This window comes from Plectropomus leopardus, chromosome 2 (assembly GCF_008729295.1).
Source record: "Plectropomus leopardus isolate mb chromosome 2, YSFRI_Pleo_2.0, whole genome shotgun sequence".
In the NCBI taxonomy this organism is placed as follows: Eukaryota; Metazoa; Chordata; class Actinopteri; order Perciformes; family Serranidae; genus Plectropomus; species Plectropomus leopardus.
In genome coordinates this window covers 21,601,964-21,624,549 of record NC_056464.1, presented here as the reverse complement: position 1 = coordinate 21,624,549, position 22,586 = coordinate 21,601,964, and the positions used below count along the sequence as shown (strand labels likewise).

The 22,586-nt window shown below is 39.4% G+C and overlaps 1 protein-coding gene across 2 annotated transcripts in view; it reads left to right on the top strand.

The window, feature by feature from the left end:
• asic1b (acid-sensing (proton-gated) ion channel 1b) overlaps window positions 1-22,586 on the top strand; it is a 199,405-nt gene that overhangs the window by 163,392 nt on the left and 13,427 nt on the right. For both annotated transcript variants that reach the window (XM_042495665.1, XM_042495656.1), the window contains 2 exons: window positions 9,424-9,574; window positions 14,874-15,001. In XM_042495665.1, coding sequence (XP_042351599.1) covers window positions 9,424-9,574; window positions 14,874-15,001 — 279 coding nt within the window. The remainder of the gene's footprint in view (window positions 1-9,423; window positions 9,575-14,873; window positions 15,002-22,586) is intronic.

Sequence of the window (22,586 nt, the reverse complement as noted above, 5' to 3'; positions counted from 1 at the left end):
CTGCTGGCAACAGCTTTGGATTTGTGGGCTCAGTTTGCTTTTTGCTCTTCATTTGATAAAAGTAACCAGACATTGCTGCAATATGTTTAATATTTACAGAAGGGCTACAGTAATGTGTAATAGGAGATGACGTTTCAGCAATCTTAACTCAGGTTTAAGCAACTTTGCAAGAGGTATCAATAACTCATGTTCACTGTTCAACTGATGTTTTGACTAGGACTGGCAACCTGTTGTCAGCTGGTCGATTGGTCGGTCAGTATGCTATTGGACACCCAGGTGTCATTGGTCAGACAACTGCTATTGTTACTTTCAAAGCGTTTTTTTCCCAGTTGAAAACACCCAGCTGGGAGTGCTTGAGAGGGCTTTGGAGTCACAGCGTTTTTTTCAGCGGAGACTATGTGGTTGCATTCAGTTGCTATCATCTGGAAAATCAACTGAAGTAGAAATGTGGACACCATCCCCCAGGAAGAGGCTTTAAAGCCAATTGTCACTTTGGCCAAAATTGCATCTGTCATGTGATGCCACTGGGCCCAAAGAGACTTTTTTCCATAGACTTGCATGGCAGAAGTGACATCTATAAATCAGTGGATACACTGATTTGAGTGTCAAACCTCTACAAAATGACTCATTTCACTATCAGGATGTGATCTGTTCCATCCAATAACATTTAGAGAGTTTAGAGGATTCACCCAGCATGATAAAATCATTTATCCTCATCCAAGTTAGCCAAGCACAAAAGTATCCTACTCTGCCAGTGGGGGTCTCTAGTGTGCCTGCTGTATGGGCCCAATTATGAGGAAACAGTGCCGATGATTCGGGTAATTTCATACGTGGCAGTTGAACTTTTTTGGCTTCGTGCGCCACTGAGCAACTTTCATAAGAGTGAACATGGCCCTGCCTCCAACTCTCTATCCAGTTCTCTTCATACATTTGTGGTCAGCACAAGGTAGAGTCCTTGATCCAGATGGAGGGAAGGATGAAACACATAGGGACAGAGGACGGTACCTGTGGCCAGCAGTATTAATTTCTCCTCCAGTAATCTTTTCCTCTGTCATTGTTTAGCAGTCGTATATGATGTGATAGTTGATCTTTGTGGTATTTGTACCACCCTGCTTTTCTGTGCTTTGACAGCTGGGTAAAAAGTGAAAGTGATGAATGGTTTCAGCGTCTTATCCAAAAATGAACATTTTTCAACTTTGGCAATCAGAAAAAAAAGCCAAATGTGCAGTGCCCAGCGCAGAATAGATGCTAGGCATCTTGTCACATGGCTGGTGTGTGTAGCATAGTGGAAACATTCAGTTCTCCCGCTCTTAAAAATTAAAAATGATGATGGTCTCAGGAAAAAAAGCTTTGGATAACATCAACAGGTAGAGTTCACTCAGTGCACTGTGGCTGATTTAATAAAGCTTCAGATAATTGGTAGATTTTTTTTTTACCATTAAATAATCAATTGATAGGTAGAATGGAATTATAGATGACCAAGATTATCTTTGGTTGACTACATTCCTAGTTTTGACCATTCAGGGCCAGCACTTCGAGCTGTAACAGCTGTCCTCAACTTGTTCTCAAGCATTTGCAGAGTTACACATCTAGCCGACACAGAGTAACATTAGCGTTGATATTGAATCACGTTTCTGACCACGTGGTGAATGTGAGTCCAATATTCACTCATCTATTAATTCATTTTTGGTCTCCACCAGCTCCTTAGGGAAAAAAATCTAGAGCTCCACTATGTTAACCAGCTAGCCGCTAACTTTGTCAGTGTATTATTTGGTGCTTGGCACATATTGTACAGTTGAATTATCATAGTTTCTTTTTAATTAAAAATCCTGCTCTGTCCGAAAACTATTCTAATGAGGGCATTGAGAGTGAATTCAAAGTGTGAAGTTGGAGGCCATAAAATCAATGCAATGAAAGACGTTGAAAATTCTGTAGAGCTGAGAGGAGCTGCAGAGTCAAATAGGTCTTTGTGTGTTCCTCACTGTGTGACTTCTTTCACGTCACAACAAAAAATATTGAAGATTGCAGATTTCTCAGTCTCGCAAAAATCCACTAATACTCTTTTACCCATCAGCAGTAACAACTCTAGTCCATAAAGCAGTGCAGTCATGCTCATTTTATTTAACAGGTGTGACCCGTTTGACTGTCTCTGACTGGAACAACTGTCTCACTCACAGTAAGCTTTCAGTTTTCCCTACCTACACATTTTACTCTCCTCTGCTCTCTGACAATGAGTCCAAGGCAGTTTTTAAAGTGTATTACGCAGGTGGACAGAATAACCTCCTGTTATAGATACTGCATTTGTAAACCTCATTTTAGGGTCCATCTGATAACTCTTCTGCAGCATTTTGGCGTATCACACAGTCCTCATAAGCAGATGAGGCAGGAAATGTAGATGTAGAAACTTGACTGAGCACCTTTAGGACTCCTCATCCATGTTGCGTTAAACGTTGAGGTTCAACTTTAAACAGCAGTTGACAGAACGATCTCACCTCAAGGTCCATTTAGTAGCCTCTCTGGGTTCTGATCTGCTGAAGAGGACTGTGTGAATTGCATGAAATGGACTTTGACATGAGATTATTTTTAGAGGTTTGAGAAGGTTGCAGTAATGTTCAGTTTTTTGTTGAGGCTGGTTTAAAAGTGTTTTGTTTGTGGTGTTGTATTGGACTGTATTATAGTGTAAGATGTTCTATTGTATTTTGCAGCCCTCCCTCACCATACAGATGAAGTACACTGACTGAAGCCCTTTCTCACTGGACCAAAAAACTACTAACACCCACTAACATCTGGCTTTTGTGTTTAATGAGAAAGTTTACTACCAGCAATCCTTTCATCAAATGATTACTACTCATACTTACAGATATTTATTAGCTTCAGCTCTAAAGGGCAGTGATGGAAATACTGCAACACCTGGATGAACGTGCTAATTTAGCCCCTTTGCAGATGCCATGCAATGACAGGCTGCCACAAAATACTGTCTCTGTCCAAGCAGCACTCAAACATTTTTCTGAATTAGTCTAAAATGAGTTTAGGAGTTGGACTTAATAAGTAACAGAAATTTAAAAAAAAGAACCACTGTAACATTTTCACTGGCCTCCAAGCTGCTTTCTGCCATTTACCAACCTGTTTTCTGGTCCATCCATGATGTTGAATGTGACAATGAAAAAGCAGCCTATTTTAAGGGGTGTCCCATATTTAAAAAAAAAAACTTGCATACACATGTTAATTTTTTTGGTGAAGGGTTTGACAGCAACTGGATAAACCAGAACAGTAGATTGCCACACCTCATTATCCACCTATTAAATGTTTAACTTGTTGACCATAATTTAATGCATAAAAGAAAGCAAGAAAATCATCAAATCCTTTTTTGGCTGTATTGATTCAGTGGAAAGTACAAAGCACACAGTCTTTCTTAGGTGTGTGTGTGTTTTTGGTAGCTGTCATTGCACATTGCACCTCCATGCTCAGCACTGATTTTAAAAATCAATGGAGAGGAGAGAAAGTGGTTCCCTGGCAATTTTAGGGAACAGCTTGTGCATCCTTGTCACATTGTCATGTGAGGGATAGCCGAGGGCCATCTCAACAGTCTCGGGCTGTTGGTGAATTATTTATCGAAGAGAGAGACAGTGACATTTCTACACCCTGCGAGAATGAGACAGGGTGATGTCTCTCTCTGTGTTTTTTTCTCATAGGTGAGATGGGTTTTAAATATTTAATTTCTGTGTTTACAAGTTCAGAGGATACAGTGGTTCTCATCTGAATGCAATGTATACAGGACCCAGTGTGAGAACCAAATGCAGTAAAGCTGCTTAGGCATCCCAAATATTTGCTCCCCCCTAACATTATTTTGAGGTTAATACCAACACATTCTAAATGTTTACCATCACTATGTAGAGCCATTAAGTGCTGCCCTGATGGCTACACTTCATGTAGAATTATTTGATTAGCAGTTTTTCTTTTGTTTTGTGTTGATGAGGTGTCTGCTTCTGGCAAAAGGTTGCACTTTTCTAAATCAGCTCTTGCTGAATTTTTGTGATGTATTTGAGGCTGTTCGTTCGACAGACATGAAGAAGCATGTTGAGACTGAGTGTCAACCTCAAAGCTGCAGAACACAATGAAGATCCTGACTCCCCAAGGTCACCAACGGCACCCACTGCTGCTGCTCTTCACTCAGTGCAGCCAGCACAATATCCTGGTTACCACAGCAACTCTGACTACAGGCCTCAATCACCACGTTATCAACACACACACACACGCAGATGGCAAGCAAAGGGGCGGCTATACACGTGCACACCAAATACTGTATGCACACGCTTTCCTATGTGAGGATGCTCTTTCATATTCTTTTACAAATGTGTGTGCGTGTTTGGGCCCATGCTGAAAAACAGACACGCACGCTTTCACACAATCACCAACAATGTTAACACTGTTTCCTTGATGCGTATCTTCCAGAGGCAGCATCACTTCTTTCTGTGAATGTTCAGACTTGTCTCCTGAGATATCAGTCATTGACTACATTAACATGCACACAATGTTCCGTTTTTCATCCCCTATGGGACATAAGGCTTCAATGATCTCTCTCCTTTGCATTTGGTCCCTGGCAGCATGTTGCGCCTTGCTCCATGACAGGTTCATCTTTTCCAGCTCCTGTGTCACAGCTGTGTGTTAGGTAGTTTTGAGCCTCCCTCGTTTCCTTTTGCCTGTTGGTGTCCATCTTCAGGCAACTCTAGTGATCCAGTTCTGTTTCATTCTCAGTACATGACCTAGCCATCTCAAACGTCTGTAGGTGATTTCTATGGTGATGCTCTGGCTACCTGTTTTATTGTACAGTTTGTGGTTGGAGATTACGTTTGGTCAGAAAATATGGTATATATGTCTGAGGCATCCATTATGAAAGACTTCCAGTCTCCTCGTGTCTGTTTTAAGTCCTTGCCAACTCTGAAATGTACAGCTGTGCGATGTGTTGTGGCCGAAAGAGGCTTTTTTCCATTGACTACAGTACATGGCGAAAAAGACATCTGTAAATCAGTGGATACACTGTTTTGAGTGTCAAATCTCCGTAAAATGGCTTGTTTCACGATCAGGATTTGATCCATTTGGCTGCTTGGCTGGCAGAAGTCTACAGTTTACTTGCTGTTTGGGCCACACAGTGAAGAAGCAGTGTAATTCTCATAGGAATGACCAGGGGCCTGGCCTCCGATGCTGTATCCAGTTCTCTTTATACATTCATGGGTGGAACTGACTGAGAGCTGGAGGACACCACCATAGAGCTACTTGACAGTCACAAGGTAGCCACGGCCTAAACAATACCTTGCTTTGTCATCGATTTTACTCTAAATGAGATTATGATTTACTGAATGAACATCATGTTGTCTTGAAGAAGACTCGAAACTTGTGATTTTGACCATAAACTTATCAGAAAAATGTTTGCTGAGTTAATAAATCAAGTGAAAAGTACGATACTTTTCTCTTAGACTTCTACACCATCTGACGTCTTTTCTACAATCCGTGGAGTCGTGCAGTTCATGTGGACTCAGTTATGGTACACATCAAGTGTGAATACCATCTGTACTAAAACGGAGGGGGATTGCTGGTTAGTTTTCTGTTGATACCTCTATATCAGACAGCAGCACAGTTAGCCACAGAAAGACCCAGACTTCTAGTCCGCACAGAAGCGGAGGTGCTGATTGCTGCTTCATTGGTCCCCCCTGTTGATAATCCTTGGGAGTGTCCGTCTTCAATTACATAAAAATGGTCACATAGATGATGACGCAAATGTATGGAACATTACTGAAGTGAAAGCTGACTGGCATACTCTGGCACAGTACCAATTTGCTGTTTACATGACCATATCAAATTCGGAATATTGGCATTTTCAGAATGATAGTGGACTACTAGTGCATGTAAACATACTGATCGTAAGTTGTACAACTCTAAAACCATGGTAAAAAAAAAATGTGTTTCTCATTGGGAAAACCTGTGTGTGTAAAACTCTCATAAACAATTTTTTCCTCTAGGATTTGCCCATTCTAACCATTAGATGTTTTGTGCAGCGGATGCAGGTGGTGTCTTGTATTCCCGGCCTTATATTCCAAAGAGTAATGATAAACAGTGATCTGATTATGGTGAGAGGCGACTCCAGGACTAAGATGGATTTCAGGAACATTTTATCGATGTTTGTATCCTGCTCTTGAGTCACTGCACATAGGCAGGCATTGCGTGCACAGTTTTTGACTCGGTTTTGCCACTTACACACTTGAAAGGTCACATCTCATATCGTGTCCAAATATCAGAAGGCTTTTTATTACATTTCACCACTTTGTGCCCTAAAAGCTTCCTTATAACCGCACTCTGGGAGGGCCATCCATCGTGATTCCTGCTCCATTCTTTCCCCACACACTTCACTGAACAGGATTCACATTATACTAACTTTCCTTTTGTTGAGACACGGCTGCAATTTTTAGTCAGCTCTGTGCATCTGGTGTTTGTGGCATTTGAGTAATTTGTCATGTAGTGCTAATGTCTGACTCATTAGTCACCCATGTAATAAACGCCTCCTTGTGTACTCCTGAGGTCCTCACAATGCATTTGCAAGAACTAAAGCAACATTTTCAGGCAGTCTCAGCTGAGAAAAAAGCTTTTTGTACAAACTATGTGTTGTGATGAAGTTATTTGTACCCCTATCTCCCAATAAAGCCTATCTCTTTTGTATGTTTTGAGCACAATATTTAGAGAGTGGAGGACAAAAAGGAGGAGACTTATTTCCATTATTACTTTTCTGTTCCTTTTGTCATTTTTCTCAACCAAACCCCTTCCTCTCTTCCTTTTAACATTGCCTCATATGAATGTCAAAATGCTGAAGGTTAATAATAAGCTAATTGTGAGCTAGGATGCTTTGATACAGGCCTCACAATCATGTGGCTTGAAAACAAAGTAGAAGAACGCTTGATTTTGGATCCTGGCCATGGCTTTCCATTTCCTAATGTCTATGATTCGATTACAGATCCATTAGTTCACTGGCAATCATGTCTTTGCCAATAGATCACAGTTTTCTGTCGGGATCTATAGTAGCGCTCCTGTACAGTATATGCCTGATCCACTAGTAAGACAGAGCACACTGCAGGCATGTATCTGAGGGCAAGTATTGTCAGGATCTGACGAGGCCGCTCCATGTTCATTGAACTACAGGTTGTATCTGCAGATTTGTGTGACACTGTGGAGATAAAAGTGGAACTGAGCATATTGAGCTCGCTTGATCTGTTCTGTTTTTTTCGAGATGCTTCTAATCCAGTTTGAAGTGAGCACACTCTGTGATCATTTGATTACAGCTGAAACAATCAGTCCATTTTAAGCAAAAATTCCCCCCAAAAAAGAATCACTGGTTCCAGCTTTTCAAAAGTGAAATTTTTTTTGGTTTCATTTTCTATTGTAATTTACTGAGAATTTTATTTATTATTTTGAACTTGTTAGGCCCAGACACACCAAACCGATTTCAAGAACTAGTAGCGACAAAGACCTACTGCTGCAATGCCTTGTGTCACTTGTGTCTCGGCCAAAAAGTTGTACCTGAACACAAAGACTACATACATGCAAAGGCCAACTACCACATACACTATGCGTCTGCGTGAGAAGAAATAAATCTCCATCGCCACTGGTAGCGGTAGTTTATATTTGTCAATCACAAGGGGATATGGGGAGACCAAAAGGATGGATATAAGACAGTGGTTAGCCGGTTAGTACATTAACAACACAACCTGATGTTGAAAGAATTAAGGATATTTACTGTGTTAGCGAACAAAAAACAAACAATTACAACCTGTTACTGTATAAGACGTCAATGGCGAAAAACTACTAACTGCTAATCAGAGTGATTTCGCTCACCAACAGGCTCCGCTGTCTCAGACGCTGATTCAACATGCTGAATCAACTAAAAAAAAGCTGACATATGCTGACTAGTACCAACAGTGTGGGCCACAGATGCTCACCAATGGCCCGACATTGACCAGTGGCCAATTGTCAAATAAGACTATCAGGGCCCAGGGTCCTTTACCATTTTCTGACATTCATTTTCAAAATAATCACAGATTGACCAGTAATGTAAGTACTTGTTAGATCCAGACATTTGACAATCATTAGGGTTAGACCTACAACAAAAATGAAGTAACCGACTTAACGAGGTCATAAAAAATGATCATGTCTATAGCTTGTTTGATATTGCTCGTTGCATGCTTGCTGTTTTGGTTTTCTTTACCTAAGAAGGCTGTCAAAATTTTAGCTAACATGGTGCCAGAATAAACAGCAGGGTTTTCCTTACTATTATCAGACATTAACCCAGTGCCTAAGGGTTTTTTTTTGAGCGCCTTAGCCAAATAAACAAACAAAAAACTATGCTGAGAAAATCACTGTCATTTTCTGGTCAAAAGTTCATCGCTCTTTGAAAGGCTGTACTTGCATTATTCTGCTATTATCAATATGTCAGTGGCATAAAATGGTCTTGAAATGGCAACAATATTGTTTATCGCAATTATTTCTGAGACACTATATTGCCCAACTGAAGTATTTATCATGACAGGCCTAATTAGGCAGCAAAACACTGGTTTCTTTATGGACCAATCTGCCAATTATTTTCTCAATGTATTGATCAACCTTTAGGTTGACTGAAATGTCAGAAATAGATTCCCATTTTAATTTCCCAGAGCCAAACATGGCATTTACAAATTACTTGTTTTATCTGAGTAACAGTATAAAACTCAAAAATATTATGTGTAATGTCATGCATGACAGGAAATGCAGAATTCTCATCCTTTAGCAGCTAGGATCAATTAATATTTTGCACTTTTGCTTAAAAATGAAAAAAAAACTTTGTCTGTTGTCTAATTTTCTGTCAGCTGACTCATTCATTAGTCAACTATTTGTTTCAGCTCTAATGATCAAACACTAATCTAATCATCCCTCCTTTAAAAACAGAAATCATTACATTCTCTAAAATGTTTCCATTCTATATTTTGAGTTCTGGCAAGAACTTTAATCACTTTTTGCAAGATTTACTTTGACTCCAGCTCTTGTGGTTATGTGTGAGGAAATCCCACTCTGAAATAAAAGTCATGTCGTATTCACTCAGGCACATACTGTATCATGCGGCGCTTAGAGGGGTGAGTGTTCGGTTTGTCAACAGCATCTCAACACTAAGACCTCTGAGGTCTGCGGCTGACAGCATAACAAGAGCGGGTTCCTGTTAGATGCTTTTTAAGCTTCTCTGCACTAGTTTTAGCTCCACTTTTTAAGGGTTTATCACTTGCTGCTGCAAGCTGAGATCTTCACTTCAGGGTCAGAACTGAGATGCATGCTAAAATGCTCCCATTTCTCTCCTGTCATCTTGTTGTGACCATGTATCACTAAAACCCCTGACTGTGTGTATTTCAGATATTCACCCGCTATGGAAAATGCTACACCTTCAATTCAGGCCAAGATGGACGACCCCTCCTGGTGACGATGAAGGGTGGGATGGGCAACGGCCTGGAGCTGATGCTGGATATCCAGCAGGATGAGTACTTGCCTGTATGGGGAGAGACTGGTAAGCTCACCTGGAGCATGCATCACATGAAACATCCCATTCCCAGTTCTGAACACCTCAGCTAAAAAACACAAGATTGGTGTTCCTGTTTATCCTTAAGCAAGGACTTTGAGTTAAAAACAGATTTCTTTTAATCAGCTTGACATAAATGTGGCCAAAGTTATTTTCAGTTTTGGTGGGGAGGGGGAAACTATCCCTGAGATAGATGTGTGACTTTCTGTGTTACACACTAGCACTATAGATGTAATTTGGCATATGCACAGACATACCTGAGGTAGTGCTTCAGCACCTGCCCCTTTGGTCACTGACAGGAAGGGCCCTTCTTGCAAGTCTTTATTTAATTTTTTTTGTTTGTTTGGTTTTCTTTTAAACATTTTTTTTAATATTGACCATGGCATTAATTCTCAATTAAAAGCGTTTTGTTATGGCTGGCATCTGCATATAGGAAATTCGTATGTAGGGCCAGTGAGAAAAACACTGCTGCGCATATTCAGGGGGCAGTATACAGCAGAAGTAAACCCGGAAACTAGAAAACTTTGGTGTCTAGGTAGTATTAAAGTCTATGACATATACCTACGAAAACTAATTCACTATAATTTGTGTAGAACCCACATAATCAGAAGGGCTGCGATCACGTGACAAAGGCACTTATTAGAGTAAAGAAGGAACCCCTTGATTTATTTTAAGGCACGTCTTCACCATGTTGCTTTTCCTAAACCTAACCTAGGTAGCATTACTTTTGTAAACCTAGCCTAGGTAACTTTTTATTAAGTATGTAGCATCACACGTGGGGCGCAAATTTGTGACATATCATACAAATTGTAATTATTTTGTTATTGTAAAATGTGTGTAGAATTTTATTCCGAGTGGCAAAAGACTCTTAAATCCAGTCTTATATCTAGCTTCCCTCAAGCATCACAGTTGTTTGTCACTGTTAAATGTGAAATTGAGAGGGGTGCCCTTTTTTCTCATAAGCACCTGCCCCTCCAAATGTCTGTGCACGGCCTTCAATGTAGTTGCAAATCCCTAAATGCATCAATTTAGTGAGCATGTGGATACTTTATACCAAATAGGTTTAAGATGGGTTCTTTTAGCAAATCCATGCTAAGTTATGCACCTGAAATACAAAATAGTCTCTAAAATATTCCCTACACTCTCATTTATTATGAGTGATGATCCTGAAAAATACGCGCTCTGATCATTTGAAAGCCTCCCGATGTGCCCACTGGATGTTATCGACTAATCTGTATAAAGACCGATGGATATTGATCAGGAAAACTTCATTTCATTGTAATATAATTGCATCACTTGTCAGTTCCGCTTCAGGTCCACATGAATCAAACAGGAACTTAAACCGTTTGCTAGATATAAAATCAATGGAGGCTACAGGCTCCTCCATTCAGGGCCAACCCCTCATCAACACGTTCGAGTCTCCTCAGCGGAGCTCCAGGAGACCCTGAAACTTTGATTTTAATGCAGCTGCATATGCTGCTGTGTGTTTGTATCAATATTTTATGTATACCAGGCAGTGAATGTAAAGAGACAGTTCAGTATGGTCGCAGAAACACGCTGCACACGATTATCATTAAACATGAAGCAGAAAGCTGCGACTATAATATTTAAATTTAAAGCTGCATGTACTCAAAGCTTAAATGATTTAATTATATTAATATGTAATGCTTTATGTAAGGTTATTAAATGATTAAAGACTTTTACAAAAGGGGCTGCGGTGCAAACCTAAGGATGCAGCAGCTACAGTTCATACACATTGATATACGTTTCATCATTCAGTTCATTTTAGTATTATTTCATTATTTATGTTGTCAGAGGTTTTTGTTGTTTTTTTTTTTGGAGGGGGGGGGTGCAGGTTTTGTCATTAATGTCAAAATTATGCAGATTGGCCATTGATTATTCCTATTATAATAGCGTTTAGGAGCTGTTTGTTTAATTTGGCTGGATGCCGTGCAATGCATAATGTGCCAGTTCAAACACCTGGGGCCTCATTTATCAAACCATGTAAGTTCTGAATGTGTGCGTGAGAACTGTGTGTACGAACAAGAAAATTGGTATTTATCAAACATGTACACACACAACTTCACACAATGAACAGTGATGAATCTTACCTGGTCAGCCATGAAAGTCAGTGTCCTTGTAGCCATAATGTAGAGCTACATCTCATCTCGTCCACAGCTTGTAGCTGAGAGCCTGATCACCACAGTTGTAATGAAAAGTACGTCCCATTTGAGACCTCCACAAGGGGCTTGTTAAAATAAAAATGAATAAACATACAGTACTAACATACAGGATAGGTAATGACAGGTGAAATAATGATTTGCAGTACACAAAATAGACACTGGGCGTAATAACACTGATCAAATTATCCTTGAGTTGGAATTAAAGTATTTCTTTGCTGGGAAGATGTTTTTATAAAACTAGGATGTCTCTGCAGTACAAAAACACAAATACTTTTGAAATTGGTTCTACATAACCAGAGAATACTGAAAAAGGGATGCTTTTGCTCAAGAGGTAGTAAACCTACAACTACCAGAACTGCGCTGTATCAGACCAATACATGCTCAGCTGACAGGTGACGTAATGCAAACTCATTTGAGACAATAGCAGCCGTCTGGCAAGAAATAATCTGGTATCACAGTTAGAGGTGAGACGTAGTCAACTTTGTAACAGAATTGTTGGGTATATTTGATCAGCGCTGCTTAGTTTCATGGTTTGATCTCATTTTTTTTGTTTCTTTTTTAATTGTTTCAATTTGCAGAACACAGTATTTCACCCCCTTATTGTTCACAAACTCTCACTATTACAACCAAAAAGGCACTAAAATACATTTATGAAAACAATTTAAGGCAAGAAATATCCAGTGCCATAATATGTATAATGATTTCAGAGAAATAAGTCTTTTGTGAGCACAGAAATAGCCTTAGATCTGTAGTTAATGCTTGTAAAAAATGGGAGCAAAAAGAAAGGGGCTGTATTTATGATTTTGCTCAGTGTAATTCATAAATTCTAAAATTGCCTTTCACCATAACAGAAATTATATCTGGTTTAGTTAAAACTATAAAAATCACTTATGCTGATGTTGTACAATTTCAACACTGTATATCATGAACAGATGCTGTGAATGTGTTATGACCACTGCTTCAATGACACAGGTGCTCAGGCAAAGCAATAGTAGAGAAACCAGTGGAAATAGAGCCATTAAAGGTATAATTTTTCCCTGAAATAAGTGATTACATTGTTTTCTTAGCAAAAATGACTTCAGGAACAAAAGGGTTAGCCCTTACAATCTAGTGTTTTCTAAATGTTGGAATTACTGAGCATAGGACTGGAGAAAAAAGACAGAAACACGGACTCCAATATTCAGTAAAACAATATGTTCTCCATTTTCTGTGGAGCCATACAAGAAAAATAGAGTTTTCTTCACAAATTCAAGGTAGCACGGCATGACTAATAGATATACATATGGACATTTTGTGGGTGAAGTATTCCTTTAAGCACAAGGAGTAAAAATTAATGTATCAAATTGTGTGTGTAGAAATGAGTGTGCGCATGGTTTAAGCACATAACTGTGAGTGCACACAGTTGATAAATGAGGCCCCAGGTCTAAACAAGAAACTGAGTATCCTGGATATTTCATCCATTTTTCATACCCACCTTCTTCATTCGGGGTCGCATTGGGCTGGAGCAAATTCCAGTATGCATTATGTGCATGGCAGGTCAATCCCAGGACATGTCGCTGGTCCATGAGAGTGTTAGTCTAACACGTGTCAACACTCACTTTAGAGTTTTAACTTTGCATGACCTGCGTGTCTTTTAACCGGGGGAGGAAGAGGAAAAAATCCTGGCAGACACAGAACATGCAAACTCTTCACAGTTAGACTTTCATGCTGTAAGGCAACAGGGACAAACACTGAGGACCAGCCCTGATCAAACAGTACAAGAAGAGCTCAGCATGATGACATTAAAAAGAGAAATGCAGGTGAATATGAGTGGGCAGTTAGTCTGATAGAATTTAAAATTAGATTCATGGCAGCATTTGGCTTTCTTTTTTCATAGAAACAGTTTGTTCTGTGGTTATGTTGACTATTTTAAAACACTTTTTGTGTGATTATTGCATGCTTGAACTTATTTCACAATAAAGCACAGAAATAATTTCAGTCAGCTCAACTTGCTTGTACAGTGTCAAGTGTGATCAAGTTTCGCTCCAAGGTTAACCTGAATATCGTTATTCCAATTGTATGAGGATGACAGATGGCCATGACTTAAAGATGACATGCGCTTTTGCGAGCAAGAGCTTGGGCAATACTTATGTATATTTTGCTGCTCCAAGCCTCAAGCATTAGTCTTGGCAGCGGCAGAGGATGGCTTTGTATCGTGTCTCAGAAGAGCAATGTGTAACAGTTAAAGTCTGTCGCTCTTTGTCAAAGCTCTCGTGCTGAATTCCAGCCACATCCCTGAGCTCTATAATTGAAAATAGTGAGAAAGCCTGGCACTTAAAGGACGATGCCAAGTGACAAGCGAGGAGGAAAGGCGGCATGAAACAGACGTCCTACTTTATCCCCGAGCCAATGCTCAAAGGGACTAAATCTCTTGAATCCAGCCTGCCATCGCCATGATAAGCACTTCCAGGTCTCTGCGAGTATGATAGAAATATGTTTGCACAAGTATAGACTTGAGTCACTGTGTCATTGTGATGTTCCCCCGATCTCGGTATCAAAGAGGCGCATCTGCTTCATTTACAATCTATACAGCAGAGTGCAGTAGCGAAGGAAGCTGTCAGCTGTATTGATTTTCCTTTTATCCTCATCATCATTTATTTATTAATTTCTCCATTCACTTTCACGTCCCCCCTGCAGTAAATAAGACTCCTGTGGGGCTCATATTGTCATCCACCGCTCTACTTAGGAAGTCCATCTTCTTTGTCCTTTCACTCCTCATCCCCGCTATTGTTAACTTCTGAAAGACCACAATGTGTTTTGTCATCCCTTTAAGTCCATAGATGTAACTAATGAATATGCAGTTGCTCTCCGGGAATGCTTCTTTTCAGCTCAAATGAAACTACAAGTTAATGATATTTTGTAATATCCCATGTATCTATTTTTACTTTCTTTAAGATTTTGTTTCCAGCTTGTTTTTCACTCACCAGCTGTCACATAATCCACCGCTGCTGAGCTTTCTCGCCATTTGATTAGTAACAATTGCTGCTGGGAAGATCATGCAGGCCAATGTGTGCATACAAATCATCATCCCTGTTGTAAATGTCCTAACCTCTTTTTGTCAACAGATGAGACATCGTTTGAAGCAGGGATCAAAGTTCAGATTCACACCCAGGACGAGCCGCCGTTCATAGACCAGCTGGGCTTTGGAGTGGCGCCGGGGTTTCAGACCTTCGTCTCCTGTCAGGAACAACGGGTATTTCTTATTTTCCCTCTTACCTATAGTGCTATTTATCAATCTAGATGGTTTTGGTGTGAGTTGCCAAGTGGTGGAGATATTGGCTCTAGAGAGGTCTGCCTTTGGTTTGTGGTGCTCAAAATGCCACAAAAATACATTTGAGAAACTCAGCAGCAATGTGTATATACAGAACTCATGACCCGATCACTCAGGATAATCCACAGGCCTTGTTGTGAGCAGTTTCATGTAGGAACTATTTTCTTTCTACAGAACAACACCCACCAACCGTATCACTACGGAGGGAAGCGTGAATCTACTCATGAACGAAAGGCTCATGCTTGTGATAATGCAAGATGTAAACATTAATGACGTCCTCTTTGGCTAGCTGTAACGTTAGCTAGCTTTGTGGTGCTTGGTGAGAAAACAGTAGATGCATGTTTCTCTTTATATGTCTGGCAGGTTTAGTGCAGTGGAATGAAAATATTTTCTACATAAAACTGCTCACAACAAACTCTGTGGATTATCTTTAGTAACCATGTCATGATTTCTGAAAAGCGAAGCGGTTGAGGTTTTAAAATCTATTTTTTTGGCTGCTTGGGCACCTCAATTCAAATGCCATCTTGTTCCGTTATATTGGAAAAAAGGCAGATATCGCTACAGCCAAAATCTCCAACACACTGAAACTCATGCTAAAATAATCTAGACAGATAAAAAGCAATACAGTTAAGAAGATAAACATGTGATTTTGATTTAAAGGTAAGCTATCATTTTAATATTACCCTTCTAATTTAATTTGAAGGATGTTGTGTCTGTACAGCAAATAATTAAAAGGATGCCATTATAACAAGAGTCACTCCAACTTTAATAATAATGATGAAAAGATCTTATTTGTATACCATTTTCAAAACAAAATTTTGCAGAGTGCTTCACAAAAACAAAAAAATATGATACCTAAAAGTTAAAAGTGGCATGGCACAAAAAGTCAAATTAGTGTAGAAATCCAAGTTTGTATTTGCAATGTCAGAAGTCGCAAAGGTGGAATGACGGATTTTTGCGCCCTGACAGCAAATGTCACCTTTAGTTTTAAACCTACGAGCTGCTTGCAGAGTTTTGTTTCAAGAGTTGACGTAAAGTGCAAGTGCATGTGGGCACAAAAGCCCACAAATGTATTCTGAATGATCCAATTTTTATTTGAACAAAACATAGCTGCTAAAAACAGGGCCGACCTACCTTATTAACCTAGATTTAAATCAAAGTTATATTCTAAATTTCTGGCACTAAGCTATTCTTTAGCTGTTTTAACTGATAGTATAATTCGGTCAGTTATAACTGTTGTTTAACAGTTGACCCTTTGAAACCTTTAGCAAGTGGTTTGATTTCTTTCAGAAACATGGAGAGATGGCAATGATCAACTTAATAACACATGGCCCAAAAATAGCAAGAAATTAGTAAAAAGTTATAAGAAAATAAGCAGAAAAAGTAAAAGAACAAAAACAAACAAGAAATTGACGCGAAATATGTGCAGAAAATGAAAAAAATTATATGTATCTTTTTTTGTAACATAATCTTAAATGTAATTATAATGATTATAAATATACTTTTTTGGACATTTTTGCCAAGATTTTGATAATTTTCTAATAAATTTCCCCCCTTTTTCAAAACTAGTTTTCAGGCCATTTTCTTTATCACCTTATACTAATTTCTTGCTATTTATGGGGCATCACTTGCCAAGCTGGCCACTGACTTTTTTTTTGCTCAGCTTTCAAAGGATTACATAGTTTTTGAGGGGCGTCTGAACACAGCACAAGAAAACTGATGTTGAACTAGGTTTTAAAGGGTTAAAGCAGCAATTATTAACATCCCTACTCAATGGTAATGTTGTTAGCTTTTCGATAAGTCTTGATAGTATTTATAAAATCAGGTTTTTGTCTCCGAGCGGGGTATGTGTGTATTGTGGCTAGTACTAATATTATGATTTTCCTGTTTTATTTCTGTTTCGTTGTCACATCTAAGTTGTTCTTTTAAAATACCCTGTTTTAGCCCGCCTAGCTTTGCTGGTAGTTCAGAAAAACTCACCTTGTCATTCTGCATATCCCCTAACTCATACCATCTGACATTGTTGTCAGTTTTTCAATTGGCAAAAAAATGTTTCAATGTCAAATCCAGGTTTCACTCTGACAGCTTCAAATCTGATGTCTTTTCTGTCCCAGATGCCTGTCACAATCTGTTTGTTTACATGAACACTGAAAATACGACTAGCAAACATTTTGTCTAATGTGAACAAACATCAACTCATAAAAAAGTCATATCATCAGTGATGTATCGGGGTTCTCAGCCTCAGACAACCTGCATGGCCCAGGTGACCCTGCCAGGGTTGATCAAGCCCTGGCCCGTGTCCCAGTACCACTCACTCTCTCCTGCTCGCTCCCCTTGATCCTCAAACCATCTGGAGGATCTCTCTGCCCCTGTCTGCCCCCGTCACTCCCAGCAGACTTTACCGAGCATTAGGCCAGTCGGTATCTCAATCATTTGAAATTTAAACAGTGAGCACAAGCTGTTCAGTTAGCGAGCTTATCAGAAACCCTCTCTGTGGGTTTAACAATGTCAAGGCATACGGGACACATTGTGAAAGTGTTTAAATCTCTACTAGGAGACATTCTTGTATGGATTTAGGACCTAATGACTCCCTGTAATCTGTGGCTTGTGCCAAAACCACGGAGATTTGTCTCCTACCAGTCTACACAAATTTTAACCTTCTGGTCCATTCACAGACTGCATGTTAACTTTCTTCCTCCATTACAAACATTTCTATACATTAAAGTGATCGTAAAACTGCTCATATAAAGGCAGATTACAGAGGAGAATGGAATACTTGTGTTTTACTCGAGTATTTTCATTTTATGGTACTCTGTAACTCTACTTCACTACATTTCAGAGGCAAATATTGTACTTTTTACTTCACTACATCATCTGACAGCTATGGTTGCCAGTTATTTTTTGGATCAAGACAAATGTTATAAATAAAACATAATGGACACTAGCCAATTTGAGGGAGGACGCTATCCCCCTTGTTTGAGAATGACCAAATTGCGTCCCCCGTGTTAACCTGTCATCTCTTTCCATCCCCGGAGACCCAGACGCCATTCTCTCCATACCAATATCTATGGTCTATACATTTTTAGAATGATTACATTTTGATTGGGCATTTTTATTTTTACTGGCTAGAGTTAGTAGAATTGGTTTTCAACCAATTGCATGCAATAATTAATCTCACAAAATGGTATTCAGCCAATCAGATATGTTCATTATGACTCAGTGAGTGAGATACAAACCAAGAAGGCTAAAAAAGGAGAATTCACAGCGTCATATCACATTATACCAAGTGGCAACCTCCGAGGCTGAAAATTAAGCCAATGCAGACGTGACAAAAACTGCATGTCATCAACTGGTCAATTGAGGCTGGCTCCAAAATAGAGAAAATCCCAAAAGACATTAATGTTTAAATGTCCAACTTCACAGCAGAAAATAACGTAAAACCTTAAACAAAAATGGTTTCAACAGTCATGATAACTGCACAGTTAAAAAAATGCAGAAAACATTTCTGTTTACATTTTATTAAGGCCCAAAGTTACACATATTTATGGGCAGGGCCGCTTGAGTGATCAGCTGTCTGCTGATACTGTCCCACCCTCTCCCCCAAGTATGGCACTAATCTCAGATATGTCAAATGATAGATAATGTCAAATATGTTACTTCTGGCTCTAAAAAAAAAAAAAACAAGATGGCAACAGACGAAATACCAAGCTCAAGGCTTCAAAACGGCAGTCCACTAACCAATGAGTGTCGCTACGGTAACTCCTTCCCTTATTTATACATTCTATATAATTTGCACTGCACTAAATAGCCGGTTTATCATAAACAATGGGGGATGATTGGTTAGTTTCATAGTTTCACTGAGGTGTCTGCAGTTGGCCCTGGGTTGGACTTTTTTGTAAGTGAATAAAGATATGGGAGAGAATTACAATTCTTTAATTACTGGAAAAAATCTGTCATTATATTGTATATTGACTGCCATACAGATGAGTTTACCCAAAAGTGCACCCAAAGAGCACCTGAGCAGACACAGTCAGGCTGCAACCTTTCCAAATCACAGCTCCAGTTACGTTGTGCATGTGTCATATCCCATAGCTCTTATTGGGTCAAAGGGTGTGTCCAGTCCTTCACTTAGCAACCTTGGGACAAACTAGGAAGAGACAAGAGAAGAGACAATAGGCGGAGAAATAATGGAGTCAGAGAAAAGTTATTGAAACTGGCATGTTCTGACCACAAAAACAGCTTTTAATCAAGAATGGACTATTGCATGTTCATTCTTTCCACAAGCAGTTAAAAACCAGTATGTGTCACCATATGTTTTGAGGGTATTATTAAAAGCAGCAATGTGAAGCGCCACTACAAGACCAAAGCACAGAGCATCTTTTAAACAAACGCACACTGCAGGGCATTGTTATTGATTAAACCAATAGTGCAACCTTTTTGGCTTGTGACCCCTTGCAGAAAGAAGCAGTGTCAAGTTGAGCCCCGTTTCAGATGTCTGTGATTTGTTAGCAGTTCAATCAAAAGTGATTTCCTCTCTAAAATTCTCTGATGGATTCATTTAAATAAATGTCCAAGGTCCAGATAGGTTTGTAATATTTCACAAAAAAGAAAAGATTACAGAAACATCCAACAATGAATACAAATCTGTGTAGCAGAGCTTTATTTTTTTTTTTCCTTTCCTACCCCATAAATCATCTCTGACGAATTGAAACTAGCTCCACAGTAAAATGCTGCTTACACATTGTTGCATCAGTATCAACAATCTAATAGTGTAGTATATTATAATCAGTCATAGGAGGCATTTTTCTGCAGAACAGCTACTTTTGCTTTTGATACTTTATGTAAGTTTTGTTAATTATTCCTCTGTACTTTTGCAGATTTTAAAGTCAGGAATGTAAAGGAGTATTTTAGTTTATTTGCACATACTTGTATATAAATAAAACTTTAAGAATTTAAAAAGCCAAAAATGACTTATGAAGTCTAAAATGCTAATAGTCATACTTGCAGAACAAACAGATACCAAGAATGCATCATATGTTAAAGTTTCAAGACTAATCAATAATAGAAAATTGAAAGAAATGTACAAATTACAAAGGTTACATACACATACACAAGCTGAAATGTGTTACAAAAAGGAATTAATTAAGTGTTATAACTGCAAATTAGAGTCCTTAAACCATTGTTGTATTGGATCTGGGACTTGGTTTCAGTGATATTGACAGAAATGACCCAGTAACAAATAGTAATGAAACTTCTCCAGACAAATGATACCTGCATCCAATCATTTTTGTACCCACTATGCATTTGCTCACAGCAAATTACTACAAGCATTTTTTGATTTAATGGAACATGTAATTGGCCCACTAAGTCAGAAGCTACAGCCCATACAGGCTGCGTTGTTGTGAAGTCGAGCATGGTGTATATTTGACAGAGTTGGTAGTTAAGCATGGCTTCACTACATGCCACTCCATTTCCATTATGGGTATAAGTACTCTATCGATATCAACATCACTTTAAGATTACTGGTATTGGTACTTGTATCATAACGTAGCCCTAATTGGATCTGAATACTTCTTCCGACACGAAACAAAGTGTTTCCTTAATCTGGTTGATCACAACCTGTGCCTGTGCCTCAGTGATTCAGCTCATTCGGCAGAGCAATATTTTTGTCACTGGCCCCGTTCAAGGTTTTTGTTGGACCCTTTGGGAGTTGAAATGAGGCGTCCTACATGGTAAGCACTGCACTCTCAGCACTACGCTGTGTTTTGAAGGAGAAATGCTATTGTGCCTTCACACAAAAGGGGTTTGAAACATAATTTTGGCCAGGAGTCAATCCTGTGTTTCACACAGAAGGCAAAAAGTCTGTAACAGACACATCAATAACCTGACAGTTTTAAGGACAGTAATTTTTTGTTTGAATAAGCTGTTTTGTTAGCTGGAAACTGAATGCTGAGTCTTTAGGGATAAGACGTTTACCAATCCCGCAGTGCAATTGACTGTTCATGTTTGTGGGTCCCTAAGTGATCTGGGGCACTCGCACAGTTCTGATAGTTAAAAACTTGAGACCTTAAAGGGCCATCTGCGTTCTTTTTAGAATAAATATTCTCATGGAGCCATTATCAAAAAACAGTCATGTAGGTTACAGCGCTGATCCCCCACAGAGGCACAGAGGCTGAACAATGTAGCCTCGTGCTGTGGACACACTATCGGTTTGGTCCTAAAAATCACAAAATAACACAAACTAATTAACCAGTCAAAGGCAGTGGTAATGTGTAACTCCTCATGTTATGTGAGATAAAATTCCTATTTCTGTCAAAATAGTCTGGTGGCTATGGACGGGAGCAACGGCAAAACTTATTTTAGCTTACCAAAAGAAGGACCACCTAAAAATGATCATCACCAGTTTAAGTGTACATTGTATACAGATTATTTTACTGTTTTACCTTGCTGTCAGACAGCATTGTCCAACAGGAAACTTAAGCTGTTATCTGTGCTCTCTTCAAAGCCACCAGACTCCGTTGACACTGTAGCCTCTTTTACACTGCCTGTTCATGGTGGGAATATTGCATTAAAAAAGCATCTGGATGCAGTTAGCAGCTAACTTAAAGAAGAACAGGCATTTAAAATGTCCAGAATTTGGGAAAACAATGAGATTTGAGAGTTCCTCAACCTCCAAGCAGAGGACGAGATCAGCTGCTGTATAACAGAGACAGTATATGGCTGAGCTCCTCTGATAAGGCCATGTTTTCCTCAGCGTTACGGCAGTGGCAGGGCGCTAGGGAGCGCTTCTTCCCAGTGCTTCATAAAAAAAACGCTGCGGCGCTTTCTAATAATTTGCTGCCTGTGGGGTTTTTTATGACAATGTTCCCTCAACATCAGCATAGTGCATTTTTGTAAAAAGAATTAGTAGTTTTACCTCACGGCACACGTGCATTGCTGGTTTCGCCGACTTGATCGTTCAGTTTGCTTGTTATTGTGTCTTTTGCAACTGCATTAATGTGGCGGCCACAGCAGTACGTCGGTTTATACGTAGCAACAACATTATGCAGAAACCTGTGTCAGGTCATGCGGGAAAAAAGTTGTAGTGCTTGGGAAAAAATACACAGTGTCGCTGCTTTCCTTTGGCGACAAAGGCGGCTGCCTAGGCCGACATCCTGAGGGGGATGCTAAAAGTACACTAAAACAAACAATAAGTCAGAACAGTCAGAACAGGGGATGCGATCTTTGATGGAAAATGTTAAATTGTGGTGGACTCAAGTAGACATCAGAGGAGTGTATGTGGAGAGAAGACAACAAATCTGTGTTGAAATTAGCAGGAGGAGAGCTAGTTAATGTTACGTCTAAGCAGCCAGTGGCAGCTCACGGAGGCTGCACTGAGGTACACTGAGATGCATTCAGTTCAGTAAAAATGAGTATTAGGCTTACCTAAATTATGATGTTCTCATGATGTGTTCAGTGTTATTTTGTAAAATGTAGATTTCGGCAAAAAACTTGAATACAGTTGCTT